Consider the following 24,840-nt stretch of genomic DNA (forward strand, 5'->3'; position numbering starts at 1 on the left):
ATGGTTGTATAAATTTATTCAGTAAGTAAATGTTGTGTTTAAGGTACGGTTACCAACATTCATATGATAATATTTCCTTTGCAACGGGGGTATATATACACAATGCCTAACAAAAAAAATAAAACCAGTTTAAACCGGATTAAACACCTGTAGCAAAGCAAACAAAAGAAATTCCTAGCATTACTAACAAAGGAATTTTTAAAACCAGTAACATAAGGTACAAATTACATCATATTGTGCAATATTGTTACTGTTACTAAATTTAAAATATGTTAAAGTACCTGTGTACGAGATTACAAAACGAAATGCGTTTGGGTACAAGACTACAAAACGTAATGTTTTTGGGTGCGAGACTACAAAACAAAATGCGTTTGGGTACGAGACTACAAATTGTGTTGTAGCCTATACAGGTAATAGTGTTATACTTCGTGTTAATATTATAATTATTATTTTTGACGGTAATTAAATTATATTTCATGCAAAGTATACGTATACTACACATGTATGGTAAATCATATTACATTTTTATGTTTATGTTTGATTAAGTTTGTGTAATACATGTACACAAATTGTAAATAAACTCTTAGGATTATGTTCGGCAATGTTCGGGAAACTTCGGTTAAGTTCGTGTTAACTTGTTTAAATTTTTAATTATTAGTGTTTTAAAAATAATGTATACTAGATTAATGCACATTAAAATCCATCCGCCATGTTTGTTTCTTGAAACAACGCCACCTGTACCATAACATTCACATTAGTGTGTATAACACTGTGCGTGTGTGTACATGTGCCATAACAAGTTACCGAGTGTTGTTTGTTTTTTTATAACCGGCAATACCCCGCGCAGTTTCCGGGCGGCAATATTTTACGCGTCCCGCGTCGCGAAAACCTTTTTCCGGGCGCAAATACCGCGCGGCGCGTACCGGTCGCGGTAAAAAACGCGCGGCGCGTACCGGTTGCGGTAAAAAATGCGCGGCGCGCACCGGTTGCGGTAAAAAACGCGCAAAAAAGGTATTTATTTTAGTAATATTATTCATTTTACCTATTCATATAAAAATATACCCTTTAATAAACATATTTCCAAAGTTTCAAAAAAAAATCGACGCTATATTGTTTATGTAAATTCATTAAATTTTTATTTTCAATTTACAATGTTGTAAGCTATATAGTAATGTTCATTAGGTCCTAACGATTAAGAAAATACCTTTCTTTACTTTCTACGACCAATAGTTGCCCGTAAAAACCCAAAAATGTAAAATGTACTTTTTGAACATGCCTCGTATAAAATCGAAAAAAATAAAAATTGTTCAAATGTATCATGTAGGGTGTCTTTCTATATAGATTTTGACCTGATAAATCGATTTCTGTAATTCATTTTGTTCTACGATCAACCGTTTAGGAGCTACGCCCATTTGAAATTATTTTCAAGTTACATTGTTCTAAGCTATATAGTAATGTTCCTTAGGTCCTAACAATTAAGAAAATACCTTTCTTTTGTTTCTACGACCAATAGTTGACCGTCAAAAGCGAAAAAATAAAAACCTGTACTTTTGGAACACACTGTATATAAATTTCAAAAAAATAAAAATTGTTCAAATGTATCATGTAGGGTGTCTTTTTATATAGATTTTGACCTGATAAATCGATTTCTGTTGTCCATTTTCACCTACAATGAACCGTTTAGGATTTATGAGCATTTAAAGTTATTTTAAAGTTACAGTGTTCTAATATGTATAGTAATGTTCCTTAGGTCCTAACAATTAAGAAAATACCTTTCTTTTGTTTCTACAACCAATAGTTGGCCGTCAAAAGCGAAAAAATAAAAACCTATACTTTTGGAACACACTGTATATAAATTTCAAAAAAATAAAAATTGTTCAAATGTATCATGTAGGGTGTCTTTCTATATAGATTTTGACCTGACAAATCGATTTCTGTTGTCCATTTTCACCTACGATGAACCGTTTAGGATTTATGACCATTTAAAATTATTTTCAATTTACATTGTTCTAATATGTATAGTAGTGTTCCTTAGGGTCTAACAATTGAGAAAATACTTTTCTTTTGTTTCTACGACCAATACTTTGGCCAAAAAAAGCAAAAAAATAAAAACATATACTTTTGAAACACACTGTATATAAATTTCAAAAAAATAAAAATTGTTCAAATGTATCATGTAGGGTGTCTTTCTATATAGATTTTGACCTGACAAATCGATTTCTGTTGTCCATTTTCACCTCCGATGAATAGTTTAGGAGCTACGAACATTTAAAATTATTTTAAAGTTACATTGTTCTAATCTGTATAGTAGTGTTCGTTACGTCCTAACAATTAAGAAAATACCTTTCTTTTCTTTCTACAACCAATAGTTAGCCGAAAAAAGCCAAAAATGTAATGTTAGAGCCATACATTCCCACCCGGCACTGTTAGCCCCCCCACAAAAAATTGTTCAATTTTATCATCTAAGGTGTCTTTCTATATAGATTTCGACCTAACAAATCGATTTCTGTAGTCCATTTTATCGTATAATCATTCGTTTAGGAGCTATGCCCATTTAAAGTTATTATACAAAAAAAAAATCTTAGTCTTTATGCATCAGCGCCACCTATATACAAACACGTGTCAGTACCATTCATGCTTTTGTGCGGTTTACATCACATCGTATCGGTCTCCTGTTATTTGTACAACCGGCATTTCCTCATTCGTTTACCGACGAAATCATTTTGTCGTTTCGCGTCTTTTTTTCCCGCCATATATTAGTGCTTCGTATGTGCTTCAAACATTGAAAAGGATCACATTCTGTGTTAGGTAAGTATTATCATTTCTATACTTTACATGTGCTTTTTAGTACACATCATAACATTATAATCTAACTTTACATATTTAAAAAGAAAAAAAAATAGTCACTTAGAATTTCAATAAACCACACGCATATACGCCACTGATATCAACATATAAATTATTTATTTTCGTTCATTTGCTATTTCTTTTCTCTTGGCTTACACAAACTTTTGCAGTTTCTGTGTTCAAAACAAGATTTCACCGTTCCTTTTAAACACCGTAAATTCCATTGCATTCAGCTAAGAATAAAAAAAAAAAAGGCCTGAAGCAGGTTAACCCCGCGCCTTCCCCCTGTCTTCCGCTCAGCAGCGAACGTATACATGCTTCGCTCTACCTCTCTTGCTCTTTTCGTTAAACTGTTCCCCGCACGTCTCCTCTCCTCTTACGCACCGAACGCATTTATCCAACCTTGCTCTCTCTCTCTCTCTCTTCCTCTTTTCGTCAAAGTAGAACCACCAAAATCCTCCCACCCCTCTCCTCTCCTCTTACGCACCGAACGCATTTATCCAACCTTGCAAACATTCTCTCCCTATCTCCCTCTCTTGCTCTTTTCGCCAAACTACAAACACCCCCTCCCGCCCTCGCTTCATAGCATGCATTCAGCGTATATGCATGCTTCCCATATTATTTCTCTCTCTCTCTCGCTGTCTTATGGTAGGTAACCTATCCGTTCACTATTGGGCTTCTTGGTGTTTTAAATATCCACAAAATACACAACATTTCTGGTTTCCGTATTTCAATCTTAAATTTGCCGTAACAACGGTTCTATCTGACATTTGTTCAATAAATAAAAGCAAACACAAGTCATTTTAATGCATGTAAATACATTTAAAATCAAAGTTTAATATTTATTTATATAAATGGTAAATTTTAACTTACTTTTTTCCTTCCGGTAATTCCAAAATTATTCTCCAAACAACACACTCACAGAAAAAATACACAAGGCAAGTTTCCACAACGCCAAAAGCACACTATATAATCTACTCTCATTTCAAACTTCGTTATATATATTCGTTAACCTGGGTGGTTCCAGCGTTCACACACACACACACACACACACACACACACACACACACACACACACACACACACACACACACACACACACTTCCGTTTTTTCACAAAAACAAGTACAATAGCTATTCTTTAAAGTTAACAAGAATCTTTTCCAGAAAAATGGCTTTTTCTTTCTTTCTTTTTTCATTCTAACAGGGCATGCTAAATGGAACATTTTTCTGTCTAAGTCAGAAAAATCTTTTTTTTTCTTTTCTAAAAAAAGTTACGTTCAACTCAAAATTACAGGGGGTCCCATCCGTCAACAATAAATGTCACATACGTTTTTCTCAAATAACTTTCTATATCCTAACAACTTAAAAGATCTTTTTTTCTTTCTTTCTTTTCTAAAAAGAGTTAGACATACAGCTGGGTTGAAAGTATCATGGCGTTTTCTCATCCACACACAAAAAAAGTTTCGCTTTCTATTGTAGTAATTTTAACTATTCCCACGTTAATTTAAACTGGTCCTTTGGTCAAAAGGACACTACACTTTCCCTATGTAACATTTTCAAGGTATTTCTTACATTCTCTCTCCTTCAGTATACTCATTGCTCTTTCTCCATAGGGTGCAAGTTACACTGTCAATTAAGCAATGTCTTTTTATTCCATGGGCAGTACAGTTCGTTCCCCACCTCCAAAAACCCTGGAACACACACATACAAGCAGGTGTCTCCTATTTCTTTCTTTTCCATGCAGTGAAATCACAGTCCCTCAATTAACCAATGTCCAGAGCACAGTACATCCCCCTCCAACTCCAAAAAACTGGACCACCCAAAATTACAGTACACCTGTGTATATGTTTCTTTCTTTCTTTAGTACACATCAAAGAATTCTCTCCCTACTCAGGCCATTCTTAGGTTACATGACTTTCTTACGTCCTGCTGTTAAAGTATTTTCTGGCTTCCAACAGTTAAACTTTCTCACACAATATATTCTTTCTTTTAATGACACAATGTTCAAATTGTAACAGTGTTACAAAAAGCTTGTCAATTTCAAATTGTATCCTTTTCTTTCATGTTTCTCATGTTTCTCCGCCTTCCAACAGTTAAAGTATTGTGCAACATCCATATGTCACATTAAATTGACACTTTGTTACTTCCTTAATTGACACAATGATGAAAATACGTGACAATCTTACAAAGAGCTTCTCTCACGTTTATAAAGGGTGTTGGTCGGCTATTCAATGCATAAAGAACACCCACGAAGGTTACATTTCCCAATATGACTACTTTGGACCCCCCCCGAAATAAATTCCTGCGTACGCTACTGCAGAAAAACCTCGAGCAAAACCCATGCACACAGTGTTTGTCCATCACAAAGTCCAATTGGCACGAGCTGAGATCAAACCAAGGAGATCACGCACAAGAGATGAGTGCTCTGTCACTGCAGCCATCATGACTTATGTACTCCAGTTTTCAGTTGCTAGAGCAGAGCTACTCATCTACCCCAAGTGCTTGGACGTACCCCCTTCTCCTAAATTTACCATTATTCGTACCCAAGGAAAATAAAAGTTGTAGAGGAAACCGGAGTTGGTTGTGATAAAACCAAGAAAACTTGCTTTTTGTAGACTAAAATCTTGTATCTCGACTCCCCTCCCCAGAAAAAAATCTTATGAGAGCAATCAAGTCCTTAAAACCCGTTTGTGTGCACTTAAAGAATGGAGAAAGGGGTGTTAAGTTTTAGATTTAATCGGTGCTGCTATCGCACACAAGTTACGAAGAAATAGTGCTACTGTACTGTAGTTGTGCAGGTTGATAGACTAAGAATGTATGGTTTCGGAAAGGTTTATAATATTCTGCTTCTTATTATTTATTTATTTATTTATTTGTGAAATAAATAGTAGTGTAGTTTTATATATTGTTTGTACGTTCAATACTCTTTTATAAGCTATTTAATTTCTGTGTCTTTTATTTCCGAGCGACGAATAGGAGAGAAGAAAGCATGGTGATAAATAATGAAAATAATCAAATTCGAATTTCCAATGGATTTACACGTTTCATGACACCTACATGGCGAAAAGTGATTTTCAGTGTCTGTTCATCTACCCATTCGTTCACTCCGATGTATGTACACAGTGTATATGTGCATATCATTTAACATATGCAGATCGAACCTTCAACTTATGGGGAAGGTCCATAAACCGTGAGAGTTGAATTTTTATGAAAATTATTGACAAGATTGAGTTCGAGATGCTAAGTAACGTAGTAATAGTCACTCGATGCGCAAATGCTTCGTTGAGCCGCTACACCGACGCCATCTTGAAATCCAATAGGCCATGTCCAAGAATACCCTTTTGGCATAAAAGTGAAAAAGCTTTTGGTAAATCTGACTTCAACATTGTAAACCGGGATAGGGTATCTATATGTGGGAGTACTTCCAGTGCATGATCGCCATCTTGAAAGGCGCCTATTGAATCGCGGTCAAATATGATAAATAGCAAGGGGGTCATGTGAGATATCAAATAGCACTTGAATTTACTCCTGAATCTATTTCCGTAACGAATGTTTACATATCTGTTTTCAGTTCAGAGTTAAGAGCTCTCTCACCTACAGGAACATATAAAAACTGCGCGAGTTAGATTTGTGTTATGAAACATGGTCGTGCGAGCAAATGCAGGGTTTTAACTAATGCAGTAGTAGTCATTTGATCCACAAAAGCCACTATATCAATAAGATCTTGAGCCTAGTGAGAGAAATCATTAATTAAATTGAAATGCCTGTACTGAAAAATAGAATAGCAGCACTGTAATAAATTATACCTATTTCAAAGTGCGATGGAATAGACTGGTGGTCGACTAAACACATGTTTAATAGCACTGACAAGCAGAGAATACCAAAGGGATTGTTCAGATATATATATTAGAAAATCCACTATAATCAGTAGGTCCAGGTCTCTTTAGCGTAGCGGGCATAAGTGTGGGACGTTGAACTGAATCAAACCAAAAATCTATTTTAGGAATTTTACATGGTCCATTATGTTGTGTTCCTTCTCCAATCTTGAAATCTTACGCAAAGACCTTCATTGTTGCAGAATATTGCGTTCCTTTCCAATACTCATATTTGACAACCTATAATTTACCGTGCATATTACGAAGTTAAAATATTTTAGTGCATTTATTGTCAGTTTGTCTAAATAAAAACATCGCTGACACATTGAACAATAAAGGGGATTTAAATTATCAGTTCACAGCCTATTCTTAGAATATACACCTGGAATCTTAGAATTCACGTTTTCTTGTGTCTGTTCTGCTATTAGTGATAAGAGAATGTATACACACCTGCTAAGAAGAGTGACAATAAAGATTGTTACAAGATTCAATATCAAGTTGCAATCCATAAAAAGAGCCTCTTCTTGCTTTTTCCTTCAATATTAAATAATTAAATATCAGCATCTTTCCACCTTAAATAATTAAATATCTGCATCTTTCTACCTTTAACGATAAAACACTAGTTTATAATAAGGGCAAGACTACAATGCCCGAGAATTATCCTGGCAGTGACGTAGACTTCGCTCTTGCTCAATGTCATCCCACTGGTTAAAGCAGACACTACGTTCAATTCAACGTCCAATCCCAGGAAAGAGAAAATGCGCGAACACAAATACCAACTTAAAAGCACGCTCCGTTCTCTGCAACAGGAAAGCGAAAGGAAATGAACCGAAATGGGAGATTCGTTTTTGCTAAATATACTTGTCATCTTTGTATAATAACTGGAGTTTGAGGAGACATAAATGCTACTTTTTTTTGTTTTTATATTTATATAACTTTCATGAAGAATAGGGTAAGAGGGTACAATTTCGGCTTTTTTTTATTTTTGGACAAACTAGCCGTAATAATAGGACAATTTTTGGTAAATACAAAGTTTGTAATCTGTGTTGCGTTACAGAAATATTAAGTAAAAAGCTCTGTTACAATGTCCATAAACATAATTGTTAGCACAGAAACGTTCAGATTTGTACCACATCAGGTACAATTCCGAACACTGGTAGGTACAATTTCGATCACATACATTTTCCACAAATAAATTGTTTCTTACCTTGTGCACACACTTCATGATACCACACTTGGCAAGACTGGCATCGTATCTAGTCGCCTTCTCGACGGACTCTTCACTGTAATAGCTCAACTGGCAAAAGCCATATATATTCTCATTTGTTGGAGTTAATGTCCTGCTTCTTTGCGGCTGTCTTGCAACTTGAAGCTTCTTTCCTGGAGTAGGCCGGTTAACAACACAGAATTTCTTAGCCTGTACTTCAAAATGTGAGTGTTGCTTGTAAGATGGAGCGAGGTTAGGAGTTTTCTTTTACGTGTAGAAGGTTTCTTCTCAGGAGTTTTGAGTATGTTACGAACCAAAGCATTTTCCGGAGAATCGGAGGGTTTTGGTGTAGGTAAGAGAATGGTAGGTTTGTCTTCGTCTTGTGGCATAGGAGAACTTGAGGTATTTGGTGTAGATGAGATAATAGTGGGTCTTTCTTGAATTTGTTATGTAGGTGAATCATCAATTTTCGATGTTCCTGGTGCACAAATGTCATTAGTTTCAGTGTTGTTCCTAGATTGTTTTTTTTTCTTCCGAAGACGATACGAACAGGAGGGAAGGAGCAAATTTGGACTTTGGAACAATGTCGCCCGAAACGGGTATGATTCCAGTACACGCAAAACCTTTTATGCCCGAGCCAACAGAAGCTGCCTCGTTCCAAGCCTCGCAAAAGAGAGAATTAAATCTGAACTTCGACAGAGCCTCGTTGGGATGGCGATGTTGCCAGTTTGTTGCTTTCCCGTGGTAGTGTGCTTTCAGAGACTTGAACAAAGTTCTATCTAAAGGTTGAAGAACGTGCCTGCTATGAGGTGGTAAACCCACGAGCTCGATCTCATCCTCCTGGCAGAATTTCAAGGCATTGAAATTGGTGTGGCTTCCATGATTGTCCAGTATAAGCAAATCCTTACCAGAAGTTTTGTATGTACAAAAATGTCCCAACCACCTAAGGAAAAGTCTTTCGTTGATGTAACCAGACTCGCTCAACTCCACAACTGTGCAAGGTGGCAAACCATCATTGAATTCCGGGCACATTCTGACACCTCTGGAAATGATCATCGGTGGAATGTAAGAACCAGAAGCATTGCAACAAGCAACGACTGTCACGTTTTCCCCTTTTTCAATGTTGGTTAGTGACACGATCTCACGCTTTCCTTTTTGACTTACTATTTTCATGGGTCTGTTATTCAAGGGAATCCCTGTCTCATCCATGTTGTATATGCATGGATGTTTATCAAACAAATTAAAGTCATTCATTACACCTTTCAAAATTCTAAAGTAGTTCCTCACTTCTTCTTCATTCATACCTGCAGCTCTAACTCTCGATAGTCCTTCTCGTTTCCTCAAACTTATGTTTGGGTGCCTTTTCATAAAGGCTTTGAACCAGTCATCACCAGCTATCTTCACATCTGGATTCTATGGGTGCCGAACTCCACGGGTCACATCCACATCAAAAGCAGCACGTTTTACTTGCAAGGATGTAAGTCCTAATCCTCTGTTCTCGAAATACACTAACCTATTCACCAAAGCCTTCTCTGTTTCTTCCGATAGTACTGTGGGATGTCCAATTTTGCCTGTTATCGGTGGAGTAAGTGCAATCTGCCTTTCCTTTTCCTTGCCTACACGGTCATGAAGGGTGCCTAGTGGAATGTGATACAATGCCGATGGTCCTCTTAACGATAAATCACCCGATAAGACGCTCTTCACTGCTGTTGCTATATTAGAAGGATCCCCCAAAATACGCTTCTTCATTTCAGTTTTCCGTCGTTCCCATCTGTAATGACAAAACACGAAAGGCACACTGAGAATGGTAGCACAACTGGCTGATATGTACCTTCAACCTAGTGTTCAGAGTTGTCCCTTATTGGTGTTCGAAATTGTACCTTTCGCTATACTTTATCTGCGACTAAACAGTTACAAATGCTGCTCGTAGATGGAATCTGGTGTACCATGCTTGTTTCCATCATGGACCGTGGAACATACTACAGTAAACTAACAACCAACATTTCGAAATTTAAAGCAACAATACAACGTCAAATAATGAGCTATTTTATAGTACGACATTTTCTATGGTTGATATACACACCTTTGCTTGAAGAATAATTTCTGTACGGCCTCAACAAACAATTAAACACACAACTCTATCAGAAACAAACAAGCACAAGAGTCACTGTCAACGCCATATTCTTCACTCAGTGTTGGAAACTGTTGTATTTCGAAAAATGGTGCAAAAGCTTACTGTGTTCAAAATTGTACCTGTTCGAAATTGTACCCCCTTACCCTATGGTTGTTTTGTATTTGAATTTTATATTATAAGTATATGGAAAATAATTTTAAATAATAGCCATTTATGTTTATTCTATTCTAACAACACTCAGATTTCAACATGCTACAAACTTTCGTTCTATTGAAGATAGACACAAATATGCAGTGGACGAAATGCGAAGGGAAGTCCAAAGTTTATTTTAAAGAAACCCCCATGTCTTTACCTATTACGGTCCTTGAATTAGAGGATATATGTGAACGTGTTTCCTGGTCGCGGAAACAGCGTGGGGGTTAGTGAATGTAGCTTCGAAAAGTATAACATTTACCAATAGGACATAAGAACAGCACTTCCAGGAAGAACACACAAACAAATTAAAAAACAAAAGCGAAATGAAATGAAATGAACAGCGCGTGTTTTCTTTGTGTAGGGCTGTATACCTACAGTCTGTGCTGACTGGTGAAAGTTGTCAATCCTTTGTTTTATTTTCGTTCTCGAAATTTTGTGTATAAGAATGGGTGATAGTACCTTAAAGAAAGGCAAGCCGTTGCATTGTGATGCAGGAGACATTGTTTTTAATGTTTACAACTTTTCTTGCAGCAAACAATAATAAATCTGACAGTGTTCATGAAACCTCCCGAGCAACATGTGTCAGTGAGAAATCCGTGTGGCGAATTGTGAAAGAGAAGGAGTAAAGACTGGACAACCCGTCGTAACACCCTGTAAAGCAAGGCCAAATACACATAAAAGACAAACAAATTTAGATTCTTTCGATGAAGTAGTAGTTCGTACAATAATTCACAATCTCTATGCTGAAGGCATTGTCGCCACCTTAAATTGTTGAGCGAACTTAAGAAAAGCATTGACTTCAAAGGTTCTGAGTGGGCATTACAACAAGTACTGCGCATAATGAAAATGCATTCTGTTGTGTATAATCAATTTTGTGCGCCAGTCCTAAAGGACATGCTTACATATGCATGGCAAAAATGTGGGTACGTCACCAGAGCAATAGTTGGTTCATTTACAAATGTTCTGGAGACTGTGCTGCAAGTAGAAAATAGTGTCTGTGGTGACGAAAGTGCATTTGTTAAGTATTTGTACTGCTCCATGATGCTGTGTGCTAATCACTTCGTTATGGATCTCCATCATCACAACTGAAGAGCAAAAGTTCAGTAGGTTAATATCTGCTTATGTGCACCAGTTTATATTATTTTTCTGATAATTTATCTATTAATTTCTAATAACTTCAAGACATAAAATCATATGTGCCGTTGCACTAACTTATATTACATCATTTAAGTGCTTATAATTTGTTACAGTGCTGCTATTCTATTTTTCAGTACAGGCATTTCAATTTAATGATTTCTCTCACTAGGCTCAAGATCTTATTGATATAGTGGCTATTGTAGATCAAGTGACTACTACTGCATTAGTTAAAACCCTGCAACTGCTCGCATGACCGTGTTTCATAACACAAATTTAACTTGCACAGTGTTTATATGTCCCTGTGGGTGATGTAAACATTCGTTACGGAAATGGATTCAGGAGTAAATTCTAGTACTATTTGATACCCCACATGACCTCCTTACCATTTATCATATTTGACCACGATTCAACATGGCGCATTTCAAGATGGCGATCATGCACTGGAAGTACTCCCACATATAGATACCCTATCCCGGTTTACAATGTTGAAGTCAGATTTACCAAAAGCTTTTTCATTTTTATGCCAAAAGGATATTCTTGGACATTGCCTATTGGATTTCAAGATTGCGTCGGTGTAGCGGCTCAACGAAGCATTTGCGCATCGAGTGACAATTACTACGTTACTTAGCATCTCGAACTGAATCTTGTCAATAATTTTCATCAAAATTCAACTCTCACGGTTTATGGACCTTCCTCGTTAGACTTATGGTTTTCATAGGATTCTCCAGATTTTTTTTTTTAACTTTTTCTTAATGTCCAAAATAAGCGTAGTTCAGTGAAGGGTGAAAAAAAATTGCTATTTCCTAAAAAAAAAAAAAAAAAGTTTTGTTTATGTTTAATAAATCAATATAGATTGACACTAACAACTTTATATTTTATAATCTTTCCTAGGGAAAAAATCCATAATTGTCTCAAAAACGACTCAGGCAATTTTGTTTATATTAATAAAGCATGGGGAGCAAAATCAAATTGTGGGAGGCTGTGCTAGAATGCTCTTTGCTAAAGTCGTATCCTCCGTAAGATGACATAATCGCAATTTTATTTGTCTTAGCTTTGGGAGGGCTAACCCCCTCCCCTCCCGGAAGTATGCCTGCAAGAAACATTGATACTCAGAGCAACAAAGTATGCCAGCATAAAGGTCCAAGTTTCCAGCCTCTCAAGTCGTAGTAGTTCTTAATAAACTCGATAGATGGCCCTGCAAGTTACATCAACCAATGCTGCACATCGACCCGGAGTAAATGGAAACTACACGAGTAAGGACACAGCAGCCATTGTGGGGATATTTGGGAATTGTTTTGGACATTTTGGTTGGCTAATCGTTTGTTTCCGCATTTTTTTTTATTGCAATTCCAGTCTCCATTGGAAAATGGTTTGGCACTGCTTGTACAACTTCCCTTTACTCAGCACTAATTATTAACATCGGTAGATTAACATTGCTAGGTTATATTCTGCTCTTCTGTATAGTAGAACCCCTACTACTTCGTAAAAGCATGTAACAGATTAAAAAAAAATCAACATTAAAAAATGAAAATGTTCCTATGGATTCTTCTGTAGTAAAATATTCTAAGGGTAAAATAATCTCTTATTCTAATCTTCACGGTAGGACTGCCGGAGATGTTATGAGCAAATTGAAAAAAGTGTTCTTGCTTATGGTATCGGATTCGAGTCCTGGTTGAGGTACTAGTCTCTTACACAAACTCGAGTAATGGTTCGGATTCCATTGTAAACAGCAGGTTCCTTCCTATATAGCCAACTAACCAACAAAGAACTATAGTTCTTAGCATGGTTATAGGAAATTTCAGCACAAAAGAAATGTACAGCCAATAGTTAGAAAGGGAAGTTTATATATCCAGAAAGTAATAGCAATGAATTCAGGCAAATAAGCTTTTCATCTCCACAATTTTAAACTTTTAGACATAAAGATGAAAAATATATCAAATTTCTACGGGACGGCTATACAAGCACGCGCCAATTTTAATATAGGTCACACAATCATGTACCCATACATATACATTAATTGACACCTTTTATAACGATTGCGTTTATAACACCACAGCCAAGGCAAGTCTTATTTGGAACTGAAGAGAGCACTATGTTACTCATGTTCATGGTTTAGGTGAAACTTGGCAATATAGCGATGGCTGCATTCTGGCTGTGGACTTTCATTTTTATTGCTTTAGCATTATCCTTACCTTCAAATTTGCGGGAGGTGATAGGAAAGTTACGACAAATTCTATTGAGAATGGGCACAGTAATGTTAAGACCTGACTCGTTTGGCGGAACAGGATAAAACGGGTCAAACCTTGTATCAAGCGAGAAACTAGGAATAGAAATAACTTCCAAATAGTGTCCTTTGCTCTCTCATAACAGTTATGACTACATCCATTCGGGTGACATAATAGATAATGAAAACATGTGCAAATGAATGATGTTTGATAATGAAATGTGTGTTGAATGATAAAATGCTCCTATAATTTTTTTAAAAAATAGCGGGTGACATAAGATATTTAAAGGGAGTAGAAAAACGTAAACCGTGGTTTGATGAGCAATTTAAGAAAGAAAAGGGACGATGTAGTACAATGGTTTCAAACTTCTAAAACCATGAACACGATAACCTTTGAACCTATTCACACTTTCAGATGTAAGAAGGAGGAATACGAGAATGCTAGGGTTGCTGATGTAAAAGAAAACAATACGAACAAAAATATCATAGATGTAGCTAGCTATATCAAGACATAAATTGATTCTAGAAAGAGTAATGGAGACATCTACTCGATCCGTAAGATGTTTTAGTAGGTAGATGGAAACAGTAATTTCAATGAACTGTTAAACATAGCCGATAGGAAAGGTAGTGATCTGCAAAGTACAAAGTTCTTAATTGAGGAATCGTCCCTTATACAATAAACCTATTAAAAATAAGAACCAAGACAGTTAAAAGTATAGTAAAATATACTGCAATTGATACTACTTGTCCTTACTGACAGCTCGCTGCGCGCACGTGGTGGACAATGCTGTGTTGCTAGCTTTTGCGTCGGGTATTGAAACACGAAATTATTAACTGCAACTAAATCTCAGTTTTATAAAATTAAATGACACAAAAGAAAAATGAAAATGAAATGAAATCTTTGAGTTTTACGTCCCACGGTTATGCCGGTTAGGCTAAAGGAGACGGTGATGATGAGAGATGAGTGAAATGGTGGAATGAAGAATGTGGGAGGAAACGGGAGAACCCCGAGAAAACCCACGAGCACGGTGTTTGTCCACCACAAAGTTCACTTGGCGGGGGCTGGGATCTAACCCGGAACCCCAAGCACCAGAGGTGAACGCTCTACCACTGAGCCACCGCGCCCCCCTAATGACACAAAAGAGAATTAAAAAGAATTCTCTCAATAGCCAGCAGGTCCACTACTCAAGTTGACATTCGTCTAAAACAATGTGTATTTGTTTATATTCAAATTGGCAACGTGTAGAAAGCGTGGAATGTTTACCATTGCAGAGCGAGAGATATGAGCCACTATAATTGGCTGAAGGTGCTGTTGCCATAGAAACAGTTCTTGCCTGATTGTTGTGACCACGTGCAGGAAGGAAAAATAGAGGAAAGCAACTGTCAGAAAGGACAAGTTGTATCAAATGGACTACAGCTAAGAGCTAAAATCAAAACTTTATAGGCCTATATTAAGTTAAATTTGTATTTAAAAAGCTTTCTCGTCCTTCATTGGATTTTCTTTCTTTTTCTTCTCGTTTCTCTCTTCTCATCTTTTATTATATCACAAGAACTAATATCGTACATCTTCAGATGAACTCATACGATCTTCTTTAAACTTAGTATAGTGGTATATCTTGACGTACTTAGTACACAAAAACGGTGCATTCAGTGCACAAGGGAATTAAGTCCACTTTTTTTTTTTTTTTTGTCATTTTGGACATATTTCATCTTTAAGATCAATATCTAAAGTTCTATTAAGTTCTTAAAAGATTAATGTGCACATAATGTAAATAACCCGTATAATGTAGAAAATAGGGGTAACTTTTCTGTTTAATTAAGCTTGCCGTGCAAACTTTATGTATCTTTTTCTCTCAACTTTAGTAAACTAGGTTTGATTCCTTTCTGCTCTGAACGCTCCAAATATATTCTTGTTGCAGACTTTTGGTTGCCGAGTTAAAGGCCATGCAAACTAGGGTAGTCTGATGTGAACTGATGGCAGACCTAGCATATAGTCCTGCCGTTGTCCCTTCGGATTACTTCTTATTTCGCTCTGTCGTGCACTTTCTGAAATCACGATGATTCAGCAGCCAGCGGGAGATGTAAACAGGAATGACTGAATCCTTTGCCTCTAAGGATAAGACGTAGTATCGACCTGGAATCGAGGCATTAGCAGGAAGTTGGCTGCAGATAGTCGAACATGAGAATCTAGGCTATACTTTGAATGTTAACATGTTTCATTGTACTGTAATAAATATAAGTATGTTGTGTACCAGAACATTCCAAGAGTTATGACTTCCTTATATTATTAACCATATAACACTAAAACAGTCTTGGAGATCTAAGATTTGGGTGAACTAGTGCTGCCCACAAGCCGAGACGAAAGAGTGCATTTTCAAATTCAAGATGACACGAGATGAGAAACATAACAATTCTCTTCTCGTTTTCTAGACGACACGAGAAATTTCTCGACGTTAACACAGAACAGAGCAAAAAGATGTACGAGAATTTAAACGAATTACGATGGAATCAGCCAGACCAAAAGGAAAAGTTTTACTAAAGAAAATGTGAGGCCATAGAAGACTTAGAAAAAGTTGGAAAATATGAGAAAAAGAACAAGGAGGTCAAATCTGTAGAAATTCAAATGAAACAAGAAGATATTACGATGAATTAGAAAATAAGAATGGGAAGACAGCCAACGAGAGGAGTGAAGTCTTAGGAATATGGAAAGAATGTGTTGAGGACTTGGATTTTAGTTTGGCGTCCCTTTCAACAACGATGCTATATAAGAAACAGACCTACAGCTTAACGTTGGATCCGATCCATACCAGCTCCTGCCGAGAGTCGATTCCAGGTCTCTCACACCAGATACCGATGGATAAGAATTCAAACCCAAAGAGATGTGAGAACTACTGAACTAAATGGCGTGACAAAACATCTTGGCATTTGAAGGCGGCGCTCGAAGTTCCCTTTAAATGCTGTTAGCAAATGAGAGTCCAGCGGTATTGCCACGTTTATTTTGTACACATCCACGTTTATCCTCTGCCACCTGATCGCCTGTAGTTCGTCTGCTTAGCCATAGCCACACCCCTTAGCACTCGGCAACATCGCGTCAGAGATTGCGTTTTAGCTGAAATACCAAGATGTTTGTCACAGGATTTACTAATAATTTTTGCATGCAGGAAAAATTATGCCTTTAGTTCTGAAAAAAAAAAAAAAATGAATGGAAGAACAAGTGAAGGAATTGAAGGGGAACAGAGTTAGAAGTTGTGGGTAAGGACACAAAAGATGCAACTAGCTTATTAAGCAATAGATAAAGGAAGGCAGGTATATGTTGCGCTTACTGACCTAGCAGTGGCTCTAGGCCCGATGAATTGGAAATTATTGATAGGGGTTCCGAAGAAGGTTGGGTTAGAATGGCAAAAAGTGTTAGAATAGGAGAAAAATCACAGAGAATGGTGGAATTGGAAGAAGATTTTGGCAAAGAAATTGGTTTCATCAACATTATTTAATATCTATCTAGAAGATATAGCGAAGAAGGGCCTGCATTATAGAGGCGGTATTTCAGTAGGGACTAAAATGATTAACGCCATATTACAAATGATATGGTGCTGTTGTGGAATCTGAAAAGAAAATTATTAAATCATTAGAAACCTTGAGGATGGGCTGCAAAGAATATGAGATGAAAATGAACGTTAGAAAAACAAAAGTATGGATGAGGAAAAGAATGGAGAGAATAAGCTGGGTCAAACAGAAAACGAATGAGGATATGTTAGAAATAGTAGAAGAGAAAGGAACAATTTTAAATTCAATTAGAAAGAGGAACAGAAACTGGTTGGAACATTGGCTGAGATGGAAGTTAGGTTAGGGTTATGAATTAGATTTCCGGGCTTTCGCTATCTATGACTACGTTAGCCCATCAGGTATGAGAGATGAAGTTCTTAGGAGATCACACTTCCCGGGGAATCGGGAAGAAGAAAGGAAAGAAGTGGCCCTTGATCATTATATTAGATATAATCCAGGTATACACCTGTTATGAATTAGGAAAACCCAGGAAAATCGTCAATCAGGACAGCTGATCTGCACTGAGAAAAATCCGTTCTCCGGACAGCGGTATATTGTACAAATATACGGAATCTTCTTGCTTACTACAGAAATCAGTACGGAGTATACGTTATCCGTATGCTCCATAGGCACTGCCCTTAGGTGTTACATCATGCCGCTGATATCTAACAGTCTTCCTTATATTACATACATATATGTATGTAACCTTTGTTAGCTATATGTTATATATGTCCATTTGTATGTGAGATCCTGACTGCCTATATTGTTTCAAACGGAAAGTATGTACAGATGGAACACTTATACAGAAAGTATTGTAAAACATGCGTTTTGAGTTATACGTTTGCCGTACTTTAAGTCCACAAACTACAGGATTTACAAATGTAACATACGATTTTACGTACGCCACATAGACTTTTTTCTCAGTGTGAAAAAGACGGAAATGTATCATGAGAGATATGCTAGAAGGTAGGTAGGAGAAAAAAAGAGGGAGAAGCAATAGAGACTATAAGTGGTGGACACTATTTAGGAAAGAAAATTCCTACGTGAAGACGAAGACGTTTGTTCGGAAGTTTCTCAGTTTACGACAAGTGAGCAGCCAATAATGTCAGAATACCCATGATGATAATGATGTTCAACACCAAGGGTGTGTGCGACACAAGAACCAGCAGTTTAATGTGGGTTTGTCCATTTCCAGTCCCAATTTATGTCAGACTGAGTCGTGGAGTTGCAGTTAAATATAGAGTTTGAGGCTAATACATTACCACCGGAAAATTAACTCCGTCTCCCTTATCAAAGAAGAAAACGCTTATAACTTAGCCTTGAGGAAGCTCCTTTAGGTTTTGTGTTAGAATAGCGAGTGAGATTTTTTCCTTACGAAAAAAGAGAATTGCAGTAGAGCGTTCACCTCAGATGCAAGGGATTCTTGTTTCTATCCCGGGTTTTGGGAATTTGTGATGGACAAAATTATTTCCGTGTTTCTTCTTGGAGGTTGTCCGGTTTTCTGGAACATTATGAGAAAGAATAACAAAAAGACTAAGGAACGAGATATACCTACCGTACCTATTTCTTCCTCCTTTCTGCTTCGAATAACAATCTACCATTTACGTGGCTACGCTGCTCCCTTTGGTACAAATAAACTCAGCCGTGGCCATCCTCTCGAATGTTTTGGCGTAATCTCTCCAAATTTAGAATTCTTCCCACCCACAAGTTAGCGTTCATAAAATCATCATTATTGTATAAATAAACTTCGATTGTGCGATTTCCAGTAAATATTTATGTTCCTACCCAAAAAGTACATCAGAGACGCAACCTGACCCCTTAAAATCCGCCTCTGAAAAATCGTCTTTGATTCTCAATGGAAATACATTTGGTTTGGATTGCACATTAAACTAGAGATCAATGTCTCATATAGTCTCGGTGCTGAAAAGGGGACATTAACCTCTAAATATCAAGCTATTACATTTTCCAAAACACTTTTCAGTTGGAGCCTTTTTTGTTTGTTTTGTCCAAGATATTCTGCCATAGAAATAGATGATTTTCTTCCTGTCGGGTTAAAAATATAGAAGCATACATAAACAATAGTCTTGACTATATTCAGTTGACTTTTGTCAACATTTATATCAATATTCCTTTTATCAACACACCTTTTTTATTATTTATCAACAGTGGTGTCAATATACTTTTTATCAATAGCTGCTTGTCAAAACCATCTGGGATTAGCAGATGACGTGGCATGATCAAGCTTTATGAATTTTATGTTACTGGCTCAACAAGACGGGCAAGCAAAGTGACGAAACGAGTTGAGCCATATTGTGACATATTACGTTTAAATAATAATGAAATCTTTAATTTAACGTCTTATTTCTAAACCCTCTAGGCCAGCCATATCCAACTGGATGCTCTGTGACGTCATGCCAAGAGTTTGTTGCTCCCTTTTGTCCGTAAATCACAAGGAGAGACAACAAGAGCTAGACAAGAAACTTAGCGCTAATAAAATACAGTGATGACAGGCAAAGCAAGGCACAGTCGCTCGCTGCTTTTGCAGTTATGCTTCTTTTGGATTAATGAGGAATAGTACCCTGGCAACACTTGTTATATTCCGTTCCTCAACCTCATCCCCTCCTTCCCCTTGTTCAGCGTACCGCACTCCTACGTCATACATTGGCCAATTGGAAATGAACGTTACAGGCTAAAGGCCGGTCCACATTTGTTGCTATTCTAGCATGAATAAGTTGAGTAACAAATTAAACTGAAGAAAAATGGCTGCCTTTTCTTCAGTCTTTGTCTAATGTTTATCTAAAAGCATCAAGGTGGATGCATCGTTAATTACAATAGTTGCAGTTCGTGCGTTGAAGTAAATAAAAAAAGAAATTTAAAAAAAGGATTTTGCGTAACTCTCACGTTGCTTTCGAAAGTGGTAACTTAAGAAAGGAAACTTTTCGTCTACGAACAAAATCTCTACAAAATTATTATAAACCATATTAAGACAGTCTCTATTAAGATGTGGTGATATTACTAGCCATAGCACTATGAGTTATAGGAAAGTAGCATGTAGATATCCCTAACTAAGTGATGGAAGAACCTGCGAAGTTGAGTGAAAAAGGCTCCCTAGTATTTTAGCAGGAACCCGGGCTCCCACTGTTTCATAAGATATTATGGATTATCTTGGTGATCCTCTTTTTTCATGTTTCATATCCTCACATTTCTCGATCAAAGCAGCATGTACTTGATTTCTTTTTCTTTTACTACTGCCATAAACACACTGAGAAAAAAAAAATGTATGATGTGACGTACGTAAAAACATAGGTTACATGTATAAAACCTGTAGTTTTTGGACTTAACGTACAGCAAACGTATAACTGAAAAAGTATATTTTATACGTACTTTCCGTATAGGAGTTCCAAATAAACGTACTTTCCGTAAGAACGAAAGAACTGTATATAGGCGGTCAGAATCTCACATACAGATGGACGTATGTAACATTGAATTGCTAACGTATGTAACCGACGTATACGGATGTAATATACGGAAGACTGTTAGATGTCAGACATTGTGCAACTGAATGTTATAACATCTAAGCGGGAAAAGGGCAGTGCATATGTAGCATATGGATAACGTATGCTTCGTACTGATTTTCGTAGTAAATAAGCATATAAGGATTCCGTTTATTTGTATATACGACTCTAAAAGTGCATTACCACCTGCAATTCTCCTTTTCCTACAATAATAGGCAACCTAAACATTACGATCGTTGGGTTGGGTGAGAATTAGAAAGGTGTTGGACCAAATCTCAATTTTGTTATAAATATATCAGTGTGGCAAACTGCAATTAAGATAATAAATTGTTAAGATTGACGGTTTTATTATTGTGAGGGAAATGGAACATAAGAAGTTACAAAATGAGAGTCTTAGTCTTACTTAACCACTTGCCGCATGCCGTGCCATATATGGCACATACCCTTTTTTACTTTAGCTTTTTTTGTGATTTATCAAAGGCACCAAATGACTCTTTTGTGTGCTGTGTGAGATATTGACGTGTATGAATAAGAGATTTTGGTGTCATCTGGTATGTTTTTTGTGAGTTGTAAGTGTGTCATATATGACACTTACTTATTTCCCGTCGGAATTAAGTGAAAAATCTAAAATTCAAGTTTTAATTCATTTTTCAAGTTCGCATATGAAGATTTCCAATACTGATTTTTTTTTCGCTAAAAGAAAAAAATCATGCAAAAAGGAGTTAAGCAGTTCACACAAGATGAATGGTAAAAATTAGATATCAGAGGAAAGCAGTTTCTTTCCTTTTTAAAAAATAATAAAAAAGAAAAAAAGTTACATAATATAAAAGTTTAATATAAACGCCTAACAGAACAATAACAAGCATCCACAGGAAACGGAAAGACAAACAGACTAAGGGACACCATTGCCGTAACAAATAATAATAATAATAATAATAATAATAATAATAATAATAATAATAATAATAATTATTATTATTATTATTATTATTATTATTATTATTATTGTTGTTGTTGTTGAAAACTAGTTTTCTTTCCAAATCTTTGACTGCCGGACATTTAATGTAGGCTCTTTCTGATAGAAATTTAGCAGTAAAATAGCACTCATTCAATTTTTTCTCTCTGTCTATTTTCTCTCTCTCTCCCTCTTTTTTTTTTTTTTTTTTTTTTTTTTTGTTCAGTTTGCATTAATAGTCCGGAATAGAAGGTATGGCCTACGCTACCTACTAGGTTTATTATAACGTATTTCAGATCTGTACGTTTAATGAACACTACCGAAATTGCAACCGAACCACGCGGAAAGACAAGATGTGTGTTCAACTTTTGGCATGATCCTAGATGTGTCTCGGAATTTTTCAGTTTCACTCTAAATTGAGCATTTAATTTGACCACCAAGTTCGGTATTCATTTTGAAAGTACCTTAATGAATTTTTCAAGCATCCTCTACGTATATATTGGATTAGTTCTCACAAAAATTAAAAAAAAAAAAAACGTTATTTCTATATTACTGTTGGATTTCTGGAAATGGAACTTGATAATGTTAGGTTCTTTTCTTATTCCGTTTAAATACAATATTTTGTATGTGATCCCTTTTCTTTTTCTTCTTCTATCTCCTTTTCTCTCTCTGTCTCACTTCCGTGCCCCTAACAGATATCTATTGATTTTAATTTTTCATTGATTTATGTTTAAGTTTCTCCATACATCAACTTATGAATCTCGTTTCGTCTCATATCTATCCTTTCACTTTATTGACATTAATACATGTATATTTTGAAATTGGAATGGTGCTCATGTTGTTACTGATTTTAATATGGGAGAGAGGGGGAGGAGGCTCTTTACCAGACACGATTATGAGATAAGAAGCTATATATTGGATGGCCTAGCTGCAAGGTATTAGCTGTCGATTTTTTATGCGGAATGTATAATTTCAGTAATTCACCATGAATAGAGTCAATCAGAATTTTTTTGTAACGAAGAAATAACAACATGAAATGAGATATCTCTTTTAACTAACTGTCAAGATTTGAAAGTCGACAAATTTTACTCTTTCCAGACCGACTACCTCGAAATTCCAGTAGCCACAATTAGCTGGGGATAGGGGACTTATATTTTTTAACAATGACAATCTCAGCAAAATTCAGAAGTCTTAGTCTGAGAGAAAAGAAGTAATTAAATCTCTCATTTCTAGTTCTATTAGTCTTGTAATTGTGAATCTATCTGAAAATTACTAATAGAAGTAAGAACAATGAATTATGGTTATTTTGTAGAACATTCCACTTGAGCATCATAGGAATTTCATTTTCCGATTTGCTTAGTTTAGAAAAATTACAGAGTATAGCGCCATACTATGTAAAGTATGTGTACTGTTACTGATTCGTGATGACAATCAGAAACAGAATTAAATGACAAATAGTAATAGTTCTCTATGAAGGGGTATGTGATAAGCACAATAATGATTATAATATAGTTAATTTGCATATTAAATTTTTGCATTTGAATATATGAATATTTAACAATTTAATTAGTTTTGATTTTAATTTTTATCTTACAGAGAAGCTGCATTAATGAGGGTATTTTTGTATGTAAATATAGTTTTGTATTTTATTAATAATGTATGTGACATCAGAACTTCATTTGCATCGATAGAACGACTGCATAAAATTAATTAAAAGCCAAATAGTATCAGGATATGGGGAGTTGAAGGAGTTGAAACAGCATTAACGTTTCAGTTTCATAGAGACAGCGAAGCACAGAAAAAAAGGCTAGAAGAAAGCAAACGTCAACGCTCTCCTTTGTGCGAGGAAGCTTGCACACTTTTAGTTACGCACTGTTGCTATCTCGCATTGGAAATAGGAACAGAGATGATCTCAAATATAACATAGGAAGAGATAGGCAAACAGTTGCAGTGCTTTAAATCTGAGGAAGACACTCTGCGCGCTTGTAGACGCAAAGTCGAGGAAGACAATGTCGCTCCAACTCAGGAAATTTTAGCGTGTCCACATGAAAAGTTGGATACAATAGAGTGTGAAGTTTGCAAACTCCTCCCCTTTATCGCGCCCTACATGGCTTTGGCGTGGCTTCACCTCTAACGAATTTCAACTTGGCCAGTGAGCCCTGAAAATTCAAAATTTGAGCAGTCACCCTGGCAGTCGATGTAGTTTGCCAAATAATCAATATATATGTCACCATAGTCTTAGATGTTTTCAGCTTCTGCTAAGAGTTTGTTTATGATATGTACATATGAACTTTCTGGATGTTTTCGACCTATATATTAAAATTAGAGCATTAGAATGTTTTAATAAAGCAAATTGGCTTGTATTAATGTAGGTCTGGAGATTGGTTGATGGTTCTGCGAGGTTACATGTATGCAGGACACATATGAAAGTTTTTTTTTAAAATCTCCGCAGACAATACTGTGGGCAGAAAAGGGTGCTCGCCAGATTAATAATCCTTTTTTCTCAGGTTTTAAGGTATGACAGCCCTTGAGAGGCTGCATACAGAGTATTTAATGTACATAGTTTGTTTATTTGAATCTGAATGCAATGAAAAACGTTTTAAAAGTCATCAAACTTTACGAAATAACTGCGTTCACCACCAGAACTCCTTTTGTCATATAGGTGGGAGTTTGGTAACCTGTCACCAGATGGCGGTCAAGGTCAGGAACGACGACGTGAGTGCAGGTGAATTCAAAATCACAACAATTTTTGTGTTTTTATTTCAATTTCAAACAGAAACTTAGTGAGTGTGATGAAGTTATAAATATCACTTTAAAGCTCTGTTAATGCTCTTTACAATGAACATCATCAATTAAAATACTTTACCGCGAGTGAGCAAAGATTTAGCAAAAATCAAGCGAAAGTGCATAAACAATCTGAAAGTAGGTCACGATTCAGCGTGCTTGAGAGGGTGGAAAACTCAAACCCCTGTTTTTGAAGGTTTTGGAAAGTGGTTCCAACCAGCGCGAGTCTCTCACAGACAACGAACTTCGGTTTCTGTTAAAAACAACGGAGTTGGGAGACTCGAGGTCAGTTGCTCTTTAGTTGCTGTCGAACTCACGTCGTGCGGGAACGAGTTCGACACCCGAACAATAGCGACGTCAGTTACTCTTTAGTTACTTTATACTCGTGGTTGAGTTTACATCGGGCTCTTGCCAGTTCGAGG

At 36.4% G+C, this 24,840-nt stretch overlaps 1 protein-coding gene across 1 annotated transcript; it reads right to left on the reverse strand.

Moving 5' to 3' along the window:
• Positions 1-8,444: 8,444 nt before the first annotated feature.
• LOC145667831 (uncharacterized) lies at positions 8,445-9,299 on the reverse strand. The gene has a single exon (XM_081735263.1). The coding sequence runs from the start codon at positions 9,297-9,299 to the stop codon at positions 8,445-8,447; it is 855 nt and encodes a 284-aa protein (XP_081591389.1).
• Positions 9,300-24,840: the final 15,541 nt, after the last annotated feature.

The sequence above is a fragment of the Thermobia domestica genome, chromosome 13 (assembly GCF_964235325.1).
Source record: "Thermobia domestica chromosome 13, izTheDome1.hap1.1, whole genome shotgun sequence".
Lineage (NCBI taxonomy): Eukaryota > Metazoa > Arthropoda > Insecta > Zygentoma > Lepismatidae > Thermobia > Thermobia domestica.